At 48.3% G+C, this 13,269-nt stretch overlaps 1 protein-coding gene across 3 annotated transcripts; it reads left to right on the forward strand.

Annotated features, from left to right (window-relative positions):
* The first annotated feature begins 3,801 nt into the window (after positions 1–3,801).
* Positions 3,802–10,797, forward strand: SPRY1 (sprouty RTK signaling antagonist 1). Of its 3 annotated transcripts, XM_065634132.1 has the most exons (3): positions 3,802–3,950; positions 4,656–5,366; positions 8,120–10,797. In XM_065634132.1, exon 3 carries the CDS (start codon positions 8,175–8,177, stop codon positions 9,135–9,137), a length of 963 nt encoding a protein of 320 aa, XP_065490204.1. In that variant the 5' UTR covers positions 3,802–3,950; positions 4,656–5,366; positions 8,120–8,174; the 3' UTR covers positions 9,138–10,797. The 3 variants fall into 3 exon arrangements, with proteins under 3 accessions (XP_065490204.1, XP_065490205.1, XP_065490206.1); XM_065634133.1 differs by lacking the exon at positions 4,656–5,366; XM_065634134.1 differs by lacking the exons at positions 3,802–3,950; positions 4,656–5,366 and adding an exon at positions 6,203–6,284.
* The last annotated feature ends 2,472 nt before the right edge of the window (positions 10,798–13,269 follow it).

Raw genomic sequence — 13,269 nt, forward strand, 5'->3', positions numbered from 1 at the left:
GCTCTCCGAGCGTGCTGTGGGTCCTCAGCTTCCAAACACCAACAGTCACGAAGTTCCACCCAGCGCAACATCGAAGTTGCCGATGTGCTAAGGTTTTGGGAGCTGCAGGTTCCAGTTGTGTCTCACAGCCCCTACCTCTGTAAGCTTATCGCTGCACAGCTCAGAGGGAAACACATGACATTCTAGAGGTAAGAAGACTGGCACAGCAATTTTGTTTAAATGCTAATGTGTGGGGTTCTTTTAAATTGCTTTTGAGTTCCTGTATAACTTCAGAAATATTGTTACAGCTGTGAAGATTAGTTATTAACTGACAAATAACTTGCGTAAATGTAAACACTTTCTCCGCTGAGTTTCCGCAAAGCCAAATTGGCTCAAGATAGTTATCGCCACAGAAGATGAGTGACAGGAACAGTAAATATCGAATTCTTCAAGTACAGGCTTTTTGTCACCTCTTCTGTCTGAGACGATACTGTGCTGATGTTTTGGAATGAAGTGCCAGTGTCTGGAACTGACTACAAGTCCTAGTTCTCCACCGGGATCTGTGCCTCAGTATGGGCTGGGAGATGCTGCTTTGGGGGAAATACAGTGGTATTCCCAGGTGGGGTGCGATGTGGAAGCACTGTTACTCATTAGTGATAGCAGGAGGATCACAGCTGATCCACTTCGTCTTTACAAAGGTGTAGTTCACTACCTATAACGGTCAATCAAGTAACCTAGAGATGAAAGTTGCTTCTGGATGTGGATTGGGAAGAAAAACAAACCAACGAAAAACAACGGACTCTGCTTTTATTCTGTACAACGTCTTTTGGCACTCCAAAGCTTGCACGAGGGAGAAGCAGCATATGACTGCAGAAGATGGAGATTATCTCCAGTACACGATCCTCAAAGTGAAAGCAGAAATGGGGATTGAATCATGGTTATCAGCCATCATCCAGGCTCTTGAACCTAATTCTGAGAGGTTTTTCAGAAGGATTACCTTTGGGCATAGAGGGCTGGTCTCTCTTGATTTCTTTTTTTTTTTTTTTGTCAATGAGAGAGACAGGCTCCTTTAGATAAGTTTGGAGATGGAAAATAACTTAGTTGCACTGGATTCCTGTCTGTGTGTCAATCCTCAAATTAAGGTTGTGCCAGGATGTAGTCATAAGGTGTGTCAATCCTCTTCCACCTTGCCAATTTATACTCCAAAATTTTAGCTCTCCTGCTAAAGCTTCTCGCTGCTATCATTTCCAAGAAAATCTAATGAGATTACTTGAGTGACATGCAAGTATGTTTGCTGGAGTCTGTGGAGAGCCTTCTGCTATAGCTGTAGGGTTCTCCCTTGCTTCAGTGAAGTGTCAGTTCTGGTGCCAAGTGATAGTACCCTGCTGCCAGTATTCCTGATTATTTTACTGACCCATTTAAGACCAGTATTGTGTTTCTAAAAATCAAGCTGTTAATGCTTGGCATAGTTTTTTAAGGTAGTACTTGCTTTAGAGATGTGAAAGAAGAGGTGCTAACCACTGTTTTTACGGCACTATCCTAGTAAAAAAGACACACTGACTTCTGTGAAAAGACAGTCAGTTGCTAACCGAGTATTCTCAGCCGTGTAGCAGAGCCCCGCTAAGCCGAAAGGCTGGTCACCCACCGGTTATCTCCAGCTTGCCTGCTGCTGCCTCTGATGCTCCTACTATTGGTGTCGCTGCAAGAATTACTGTACGTTGGACACCTACATAAAAGCTGTTTCTTTTGTTTCACCTTTATTCAAAACAGAGTTTTGTGAAAGAAATCTAAAATCTAGCAGGAGAAGACAGATTTGCACCTAAGTGCTGCTCTCCAGGAGTAATTTCTGTTAGTTTTTTTTAGTAACTTTTGTTCTTTGATAGAAACTTGTGTTAGTTTGAACCATGACAGGTTCCAAAGTTTTCAGACAGGTTTCACCGAAAATAGTTTTGTACTTTCTGCTTGTAGTATGTCTGAAAATGCTTTTGGTGAGCAATCACATTTTCTAATTTCCCTAGCAACATTAATGATGGATTAAGACACTTCTGTGACCATGCCAAAGATTTTTATGCTGCTGTTTGTCACTTGAACCTCTGTAGTTGGAAGACAGTATTTATAGTTTGTCTATATCAGCAGTCTCTTAATTACAAATTTAGAAGTATTAGTGATATGCATTATATAGCCTTTAATACATAAAGATTTTCTTTCATAGAGAAATATATGGCTGAAGTAAAACTTTTGTATAATGATGGAAAATGTAGTTTGGGTATTTTCTTTCCAAGCTTGGTGAAGTTTAATGAAAAATAAGGGTGATCTGAGTGGACAGACTATGTCACTGAATAATGCCTTTGTACCACGTATTCTTGTGAAATAATTCTCAGAATTTTGATTTATTTTTATATCATTTTTCCATGTTCTTTTAGTCGCCTTTTAAAACACTTTAGTCACTTAAAATACAACACGAAGACAACATTCGACTATAAAAATAACAGCTCTGAAGACATCACTGTGATGTCTTCAGCACCATGATAGACATGCACCGATGAGCTTTGGATGGAACTTTGCAGAGCCCAGGCTGGAAAAGGCAGTAGAGAAAGACAACTGGGTAAACTGCATCATCTCTCAGTGCTTCAGGACCACCTGTAAAATGGTAGGAGGATTTTTCCATCTAATGGAAGGTTGATAAGAGTAAATGCTTTCTTGAGTCTTCGGCTACTCCTTTGATAGCATGAAACAAGCAGAAACATTTTACAAACACAAATGAATAGCTATTCCACCTGGCTAGACCCTGCTTAAGACAAATAAATATTTCTGTAGCATTATCAGAGGAGCATGGTAGGACTTCAGCCCAACAACATTGTCTTCCATCAGCTGGCACCTAAAAATAAATGCATTCTTCCACGGAAGGGCTGGAGTTGGAAGGGACCTCTGGAGATCACGTAGTCCACCCCGCCCGCCCCGTCCGTCCGCGCCGCCCGTGCCTCGATGTGCAGCTCGGGCTCTGCCACCGGGGCAGGTGGGACCTGCCCCACTGAGAAACCCTCGGCGGGGCGGGGGGAACCTCGCCAAACTGTGCAAGTCGCTCTCGAGGAGAGCGTCATTCCTAAAAGCTGAACTTCATGTAAGAAATCGCTGCGTTTCTACATTTCCCTATTTACAGCCCTTACTCCTACACCTGCACCGCAGCCGAAGGCGGATCCAAAGGGACCGCCGCCTCTCGCCTTGGCCCGCGGTCTGCCAGGCCGGCACTACAGCGGCCGGGGGGCGGGCGGACGAGCCCCCCGCGCTGCGCCCCCAGCCCCGGCAGCCCGCTCCCCCTGCTGGCCGGGAGGGCGGCCCGGGGGCGAGCCGGGGCCGCTGGGGCGGGCGGCCGGGGACACGCCGGTGTCGCCGGGCGGGCGCGAGGCGCGGCGCCGCTGCCCGTGCCGGCGCGCGGGAGGAAGGCGGGCTCCCCGCACGTGCCGGCGCGGGCCTGCCCGGGGCCGCTCCCGAGCGCCGCCGCGCTCCCGCGCGCCCGTCCCGTCCCGTCCCGTCCCGTCCCGTCCCGTCCCGTCCCGTCCCCGCCTCCCGCCGGCGCCGCACCGCGGGCCGGCCCCGGGAGCCGCCGCGGCGCCCTCGAGGTCGGCGGCGCTCGCCCGGCGCAGCCCCGCGGCGGCGGGTCCGCCCCGGCGAGAGCGGCCGTGACCCGTGCGAGTCGCGGCGGGCGGGAGCGGCTCCCGGGAGGGCGGGGAAGTCCACTCCGGGATTTCGGGGGCGCTGCGGAGTGACACATTGACATCACGGGGGCGCGGCCGGGCGGCGGGCGGGGGCTGCGCGCTGAAAGGCGGCGGAGCGCGGCCGGAGTCACTCCGGAACGGCGGCGGGACAGCGCGGAGCGGGCGGCGGTGCGCGGCTGCCTACACTGCCCGGGCTGGACTCCGCGCCGGGGCCGCCAATGTGCCTCGGGAAGCAGGCGTTCACCTTGGCCTTAGGTAAGCCTGGGCGGTGCTCCCCGCTCCCCCCCGCCCCGCACGCCTTGGGAGCCGGATCAGGTGCCGGGGGTGCGGGCGGGGAGCGAGGGTTTTACCGCAGCTGGCGGGGAGGTCGGAGGGCTCCGGGGTGGCGGGGCAGGCGGCAGCGCTGCGAGCCGGAGCGCTGCACAGGCGGTGCGGGCGAGAGGCGAGCTGCCTGTGCTGCTCCCCGCCGCGGGCTGCGCGCCCGGCTGCTCTGCGGCGGGAGCGACCGCCGGGCCGGCCCCGTGTCCCTGTGCGGGAGTGCGGGCAGCAGAACGCGCCATCAGCGCTACGCCAGGCTCAATTTGCTGCTAATCGCAAGACTTCCAGTTCAGTAGTTGTGCCAGCGCCGGGATTGTCTGTCCTACCTAACGCGGGGATCTCCCTTGCGTGCCGGAGCCTTGTTCGATCCTCTCGAAATACGGAGGAGGCTCTGGAGATTTTTCGTGCAAGATTTTTGTGTGCGGGGCTGCCTTGTGTTGCAGTCTTCTCCCTGACGTGCCGCCTGTGCTCAGAGCCTGTCAATCAGCCTCCAACAGCAACAGCAAGCACATGGCATTCTGCAGAGAGCTCGCAGAGCCATTACGCTCTGCCCCTAGCTTCGTTTGCAGCTTGCTGAGGTCTGCCGTGAAAGCAAGTGCCTCTTAGTGATTTCTTTAAAAAAAAAAAAATCTCTTGCACTAGGGGTTGTGGTTGCACTTTGCCGGCCCTGAGGCCAGAAGGGACCTGCGGCAAGGATCATGCGGTGAAGCCGAGCGTCGGACCCGGGAACGCTGCCTTGCACTCACACCCCCAGCGTGGAGGGATCGCCCGGGACCGCTCCGGTCAGAAAAGGGAAATAACAGCCCGCGCCGGCGGAGGAAAAGCAGGAGCCTCGCATTCCCGGCTCTGCCGCCTCTTCTCGGAGTCCTTCCTCACAAGTGCCCCGCTCTGCCTGATCCTGCTCCCCGGTGTCTGCGGCGGGCTGCAGCTGGCTTACGCTAGATCAAGATAAACCGTTTGCAGAAGGGGCTTGATTTGTTTTCCGGCACCTCCAGGGCCAGAGACTCGCGGCCACAGGAGAGCGCTTCCCCGGGAGTCCCGCGGGCACGGAGTGCTCTGGCTCTGCGGAGGAGCGAGCGAGGGAAAGGCGGCCGCTGAATGCCGGCCCCCGAGAGAGAAGGGCTGCGGCAAGCAGCAGAGGTGGATTTTCCTCCGCTCGCCGAGTAGGACGTGGAGATCCGCGAGGGCTTCGCAAGGACGAGGAGCGCAGCCCGCCTGCCTTCCCCCACCCCGCGGGGCTGGGAGGGCGCGGAGCCGGGGCTGCAGCCCGGCCGTCACCCTGCCCCGCGGAGCTGCCGTCGCGCCGCCCTCCGCCGGGTGGATTTGCCATTACCAGTGACTCCTCGGGAAGAAGTAAGTTCGGCAGCTCCTTGTGCGTTTACACCGGAGCCGAGCGCGGCGCGGGGCCGCTGCGGCGCGGGGCCGCTGCAGCCCGGCCCGCTCGCGTGCACGTGGGGCGGCGAGCAGGTGCCGTCGGGGGCGCGGGCACACGCACGTCGCCTCCTTGGCACGGACCGGCCCCCGCGACACTCGCCCGTGTCGTCCCCTCAAAAAAAAAAAAACAGACAACCCCAAAATCCTGCCGAGATTTGGCTTCCGCGAGAGGGGTCCCGCACCTACCGAGGGCGGGGAGCGGGGCGAGCTGGCAGCCCCCGCGGCGTGCCCGGGCTGGGGTGTGCTGCGGCTGGGAGTGACCGCTGCGCGCGTCGCGCTTGGAGCCTCGGCCCGCTGGAAACGGGCATAACGTAAAAAACACACGAACGCCTCGCAGGCGGCGGCTTCGCCGGGATGGCGGCCGCCGGGAGGCGGAGGGGCTGGGGGCAGAGCCGGCGGTACCCGGGCCGCGGCGGCGGGGAATCCCCGGCGCTATAGCGGCCGTTCGGCCGGGCGCTGGCGCTTTAAATGCCGGGAAGTCCGCCCTCCTGAGGCAGCGCCGACCTCGGTCTCTGCCCTCCCCTTGCAAAAGGGGGGGGAAAAAAAAAAAAAGCCCTTGTTTTCATTCATAACTTTTTTTTTTTTTTTTTTCTCCCCTCCTCTTCCTTCCTCCCCGTCAGCTGCGCGTTCCGCGCCTCGCCCCGCTCGGAGCGCAGAGGGCGCCGCGCCGCCGCCTGCCCGGGCTGCCGGGGAGGGGGGGCTGGCGGCGTTTCCGAGGGGGCGTGGGGAAAGGGGGGGGTGCTGAGGGGTGGAGAGGGAGCGCTGACACGCGGTGCGGGCACTGCAGGCTCTGCCTGCCCTGCGAACAGAAACATGAGGTCTGCCGCCGACTCTGCTGTACGTTTGTTTTATTTTATTGGTCGGGTGTGCGGGGGTAACCGGTTTAAAACTTATTTGCATGGGGGTAGAGGTTGAACTGTGCCGCTCTCTGCCTGGTCTGCAGCTGGTCTTGTCAGTCCGTGTGCCGTGTTGATGTTGCACTTTCCCCCAAAGATGGCACTGGATGTCTTTTGCAATTTCTTGGGATGTTATTTTTCATCCCCTGGGGAGCCCAGCTCCTGGTTGGTACAGCTGTAAATCTTTCCCTTTCCACATTCATTCACTCTTAGTCTGTTGTGGATTTGTATTCAGTGCTTGTGAAGGATGCAGCTTGTTACGTGAGGTGAATTAGAAGCGAACGTGTTTGGGTTCTGATTTTTGTGTGGGTTTTGTTTGGTTTGTTTTTCCCCTCTTACTCTGGTGACCCTGAAGCTCACACAGGTGACATTAAATATAAAATGAAAATTTTGACTGGTAGATCGGTAGAAAGACTTTGTCTCCTGGCGGAAGCTGGCACTAAGCATTTATTAGTGGACAGAGTGATTAAAAAAAATGCATAACTACCTGTTAGAAGAAACCTTTCCTGCTCTTGCCCATCCCTGTGCCTTTTTCTCTCTTGAGTGGAGAACAGCTTCATGCTGGCTGGGGTCTGCGTAGGCAAGACAGATTCTTTCTCGTGATTATTGGATGAGTTATTTGGAAATGCTTGATTGCATAGCACTCCTGTTTCTCCTTTTTCAGGTAAATGTATATGACATCTTAGGAAGGGCTTTCCCCTCAGCTGTTAGTAAAGGAAAACAGTTTATTTTCATGGCTCTCCATATAAATATAGCATTTAGATATTCTTCTAAATTTTTATACAGGTACAGGACTTTCACTGCAACTTTCTGAATCAATGTTGCAATTTTCATGTTGATAGCTAGGCAGAATGTAAAGGATGGAAATGCATAACATTTAAATAAAAAGAGTAGATGATGTTGTATTTATTTGAGGCGCTTTTAATCAGTTTGTCTTGTGAAAATGGATCTGTTCTATGTTTGTGTTTTGGGTTTGTGCGGTGGTTTGGTTTTTTTTGTTGTTGTTGTTATCTAGTCTTTAAAAGTATCTAAGGATTCATTAAAATGTTATCTGACACCTAGTTCGTCTTAGTCTTTTCTACGTGTTTTTCTTTCACACCCCAGGCTGTGGTCAGAAAAATGGGTTGTCTGCACCTTTGCTCTAGTTTTATAAAGAACATATTAGATTTGGATGCTGAGTTGCTTTCTTACAGAAAATGTATTGGCCACTTGACAGTACTTAGTTCAAGGCTCTGTAATGCACATGTCACTTTACAAAGGAGACTTCCCAAATGTACTAGCAAGAGAATCTGATGAGCTTTCTGATGCTGCATATTCAGACAGAAGAGTGAGAATTGTGCATGTTCTTTACTTTGCCATACATGAACCTGATGGTGTTCCTGCACATTTCCAACCTACTTTTAGGGCATTCAGAATTGCTATTGCTAGTTAGACATTGAGTTTAGTAGCAAGTGAGAAGCAAGTAAGCATTCAGGTTAACACTGGACTTTTTTATTTGTTTATTTTTAATGAGATGGGGTCTCCTTTGCATTCCTTATCTATGATGCCATACCCAGACTCACCCCATTACTGGACTTTGGCCAGATCCTCAGCGTTGTTGTAATCCCCTGCTGAAAGATCAGTACCAAGTGGCTAGGACAACTTGCGGTTTGCCATATCATTTTGGTTTTTGAAAAGTATCTTGTTCTGTATTCCTCTTTTGCCCTTGATCTTGTGTATGTGTGTATATATGTACACATGCAATGTTTATTTATGCGTTCTGTCTTATTGTTTTAGGATTTCAGATGCATGCCAGGTTCCCACTGAATGCCAGAAGTAGAGATCACTACAGATGGAGCCCCAAAGTCAGCATGGCAGTGGTGGTTCACTAGTGGTGATTCAGCAGCCCGCCTTGGACAGCCGGCAGCGATTGGACTATGAAAGAGAGAGCCAGCCTACAGCTATCCTGTCACTGGACCAGATCAAGGTGATCAGGGGCAGCAATGAATACACCGAAGGTCCATCTGTGGTGAAAAAATCTGGTCCACGGACAGCACCGAGGCAAGAGAAGCATGAAAGGACTCATGAAATTATACCAATTAATGTGAATAATAATTATGAACAACGACCCAGCCACGTGGGGCACTTGGCACATCAGCATAACGCAAGGGCTCCTGTGTTGAGCAGATCAACTAGCACGGGCAGCGCGGCTAGCTCTGGGAGCAACAGCAGTGCTTCCTCAGAGCAAGGACTGCTGGGGCGGTCACCTCCATCCAGGCCAGGCTCGGGCCACAGATCCGATCGGACGATCCGGACGCAGCCCAAGCAGTCGTCTCTGATTGTGGATGATCTGAAGGGTCCTTTGAAAGAGGACTTGGCGCAGCACAAGTTTATCTGCGAACAGTGTGGGAAGTGCAAGTGCGGCGAGTGCACAGCCCCGAGGGCTCTCCCTTCTTGCTTGGCCTGCAACCGGCAGTGCTTGTGCTCTGCAGAGAGCATGGTGGAGTACAGCACCTGCATGTGTTTGGTCAAAGGGATCTTCTACCACTGTTCTAACGACGATGAAGGGGACTCTTACGCGGATAATCCCTGCTCTTGTTCCCAGTCGCACTGCTGTTCTAGGTACCTGTGTATGGGAGCAATGTCCTTGTTTCTGCCTTGCTTGCTCTGCTACCCTCCTGCAAAAGGATGCCTAAAACTGTGTCGAGGGTGTTACGACCGCATCAACCGTCCAGGTTGCCGATGCAAGAACTCCAACACGGTCTATTGTAAACTGGAGAGCTGCCCCTCCCAGGGTCAGGGCAAGCCTTCATGATTTTTGGAGGGAGGCTTGCTTCCTCCAGCTTCAGTTTTTCAGGTTGTAGCTGATTTTGGGGTTGTTTTTTCCTTCCCTTTCCCTGCCCCCCCTCATTTGGGAGAGGGGGGTGGCTGTTCTTTTGCTTTCATTTCTGTTTCCCCAACTTCAAATACACAAGTTCTTCCCTTTGCATCTTTGCTCTCCTCTTCCTATTGACTTGGCTGAGTGTGGAGCATTTTACCTAGTCATTGCTGCTCTTTGGTAAGTGTGGACCTGGTATCTGCATCTGCCGCTTACTTTGGCAGGGTCTTTTGAGTTTGTAACAGAACCACTCCCGAAAGAGACAGTGAGGGCTCACTCACTGGGCTCTTGAAGCTTCTTGCTCTGTGAATGTCTTTCCCAAAGATGTTTTTTGTTCTCAGCAATTTTTTTTTTTGCCTTAGCTCCCTGGGTACCAAGGAAGATTAACTTTCATGAGTGAGCTGGATTTTGAAATAACTTTTTGTCTGTGTTCTTTCTGGAGAGAGATGTAAAATGAAGGCTTTACCAAATGAAAGACCTGACTCTTCTATAAGCAGCCTGCTTTTTTTGCCTTTTTTTTTTTTTTCCCCCCACTTTCCTTCTTCCCCTCTTCTCTTTTTGTCTTAACTTTTGGAACATTCTCAGTCCTGAGAATTGCCCTGCCTCCTTTTTTTTACATTTTCAATGTATCTTCAGTTTTTGCTACACTGTGTAGATCTTCACATTGGAGACTTTATGGCTGCAACATACTCATTTGTTTCTTTGTCTGTCAAATCTTTGAAGGATATTGCTCACTCCACCCTTCTACTCATGTTTTTGTAGCCTATCATTATCGGTTGACATTAAAATTGCTGGTGTTCTATATCCAAACAGCCGTCAGGTGTCATTGAGGCACCTAAACATTTTTGAACCCTTATTTCCTTGTGATCCTTCAGTTTAGTGAATTTAGCTCTGCTCTGTACTTCATAAACTTATTCTGTCCCTGTTTTATTGCCTTAGCCACAAATTGTGGTCTTTTTTTTGTATATTTTATGTATAAAACACAAAGTTGAATCCCAACTATTTTTAAGACAAAAGTCTGTTAAAACTTTTTTTATTGTAAAGAATATTTATTATGTGAATCTCTATTATTTTATGATATTTATTGCAAAAGACTTTGAAAATGTACTCATGTTTGAATATAACAAAATATCAATACTTAACGAAATAAGGATGACACGAAGAAAGTACATATGTTAACTATAATGCAGAAAATATATTAATTAATGAAAATGGCTCTTGAGTTCTTTTGTTATAATGACAGGTTGCGTGCATATTGCTGGGTTATTGGGGTTTTTCCTCTTTGCGGTCTATCAGGCAGAAAATAATTTCCTATTGATACTTCAAAGTCACTAGCCTGTGCTCTAGTTTAGTTTACCTAATTTGAAGTTTGCTACCTATATATTAAGTGAGTTTTTGCTATGGGATATTTAATAGAATTGAATGTATGCATTGTACTTAACAGTGCCAAGAAGTATAGACCTTATTTATTTACCAAAGCATTTGGAAACACAGTTGTGGAGGTGGAAACCATAACTATGAGTGGTTTTGTTTCCTAAAGAATACCAAATTAACATGTAAATCTATTTTAAATTTTCCTATATGGAACTTCTTGGCTGGTTAAATTGTACATCAACTGAAGTACCGAACATATCAAGCTCAAATCTAAATAAAAAGCAAGAGGCAGGATAAAAAGTAATGGTTGTGTTGCTGCTAGCTTTGAAATTTGGAGGGGAGTGTTTGTGCCTATGCATATGGCTTGTTGGGTTCTTTTCCCATGCATTTTCCTGGTTTCAAGTGAATCTATCTTCTGTCTTTAAGTTAAAGGCTCTTAAGGGTGACCTAAGTGTCACAGCTACTTGTGGCCATTTAACACATATTGAACAAAAAAGCTTTTCATTAAGAGTGAATGGGGAAACCTCATTCTTCTGTTTGTGAGGGTCAAGGCTAACATCACAATTCTTTTAAAGTGAAAAAGTTTAATAAATGGATGTAATTTCACATGGTATTCAGAGTAAGTGGTTCAAGAGAACCTCCACTTCAAGAACAGAGTAATAACTTGACAGATATGTCATATCTTGCATTTTGAAGTCCTGCTGCTTTGACTTGCCATATTCAAGCTATTCTGAGTCCTAGCATATTGATGATCAGCTCGACTTTTGTAGTTAACTCTGTCAAAGCTGATCCATAGTCATACAATGAGCTGACTAAAAAGTTGCATTCTTTATTAAATGGCACATATGACTTCTGTGAGGTATACAGTGAAATCATCTGGCTGTATCTAGGAACCCACTTGCTTTGCAGCATACAGCAGAGAATTCTACTCTACCGCTCTCAGTGTGGCAAAACTTAAGAGGCTGGGAGGCTGTGGTGTGGCAGTATATATACATATATATGTATGCAAAGTATGCTTTCCAAGATTTATTTTTCACAAGATGAAGCAAAGCCAAGATAAGAATGTTTCTGAGGAGTAAGCCACTTGCTTTGCACTGCTTTCTTATCACCAGTATGTCTCCAGCAGTGACAGCTGCAAACAGCCCTCAGGAGACAATGAAATCCTTGTCCAACAGTCACTGTTGGTCAGATATGACCATTTTTAAGACTGACACTTAAAAACACTGAGTCAACAGCCTTTTCATAACAATTCAGTCCAGCTCTGTGTTGAGTCAGTTTGCTCAAAGGGTGCTAGTTATTCCTCTTCAGGAAAAACTTTATATTGCTTACCTCTGTCTCTCTGTTTTCAGGCAGCTGACTGGTGTGGGGGCTTGGTTTGTTTCCTAGCAGAAGAAAGCCCAAAGGACCCACATATACTCTGTCTTTTAATTTTTATCTTTCATCACGAGCTAGGTCACATCACTATTTCAGATTTCTTAAATAAAAAAAAAAAAGCGACAAAACCCATGCTCTAGTTAGTCAGACTGGCTATTCTTTACAAACTAAACTTGGGGAGTAACTTGAGGTTGCATTTCCTTTAGGAGGAAAGTTTTACTTTGACCTACACAGCAGGGAGAAGATAATGGTTCCTTGTGTGACCTGACTGTTATTTTTATTGCCAGGTGTTACCTAGAGAAGGCAGTGTTAAAGCAATAAAAATCATAGGGTTTTTTTCTTGGTTTAGATGCTGTATCATTTGTACTTACTATACATTTATATATTTGAGTTCACTTTTGGGTCCTCTGGAATGTATAGTGGTTGCCTTACCCTATGGAAATGACTCTGACTTCTTTCAGGCAGATGGATTTTGGGGGGGATCATGTGAGGGCAAATTAATGTCTTTCTAGTGGGGAAAAAAATGAGCCAGCTGACATATGTATGAAGTTAAGCCTCTACAGCTTGAAGAGACAAAAGTTGTTTTAAATATGCCCTAAGTGGTCAGTCATTATAATCTGTTCTCCTTTCTACAGTATAGCAACTGGAATGACCATCTAGAGATACTGTATTTTGTCCCAAGGGGTTTTGCTAAATGCTAATGAGATTTCTGGTGCTTAGGAGACCAAAGTGCGAATTTCAGTTCCGCAACCCCAAATTTGTGCATGGGCTGTTCCGGTTACTTTCTACATGTCTGTAGAGTGTTGGACTGTCAGAGGTCCATTTCAATGTAGATCATAAAAAAATATTTCTTAACTGTTATCAGATAGCTTGGAGATCCTACTTTGAAAAATAAAGAGAACTTGGTATAAAATAGATTGTCTAATTAGGTGATAAGTTCAGCTGACCTACTAACCTAATTGTATGGGTTGGTGGGGGATTTGAACAAGCCTGCCATCTGGTAAGGCACAGCAGAGTCCTGAAAGGTGTTGCATATGGTTTGGGATGAAGGAAAAGGGAAGCTCCAGCAAGCTGGAATTCGAGTCTTGGTTTGCTTAGCATCAGGAAACCCATGGCTAGAGATGAGTTCTGGAAACAGATGCTAAGTAAGTTTCCACATTCCCTACTGGAGGGAAAAATTGCTAGGATGGGAATTTGAGAGAGTTGGGGTGTTTCTTTAAAGACGGCTTCATTACGCTGATGCTGGTGTGGATGATAGCATTATCTAAGGGGGGATAATGCTTAACAAATGAAAAGCACTTGCTCTTGTTTATGGTTCCAT

This window comes from Caloenas nicobarica, chromosome 4, assembly GCF_036013445.1.
Source record: "Caloenas nicobarica isolate bCalNic1 chromosome 4, bCalNic1.hap1, whole genome shotgun sequence".
Classification (NCBI taxonomy): domain Eukaryota; kingdom Metazoa; phylum Chordata; class Aves; order Columbiformes; family Columbidae; genus Caloenas; species Caloenas nicobarica.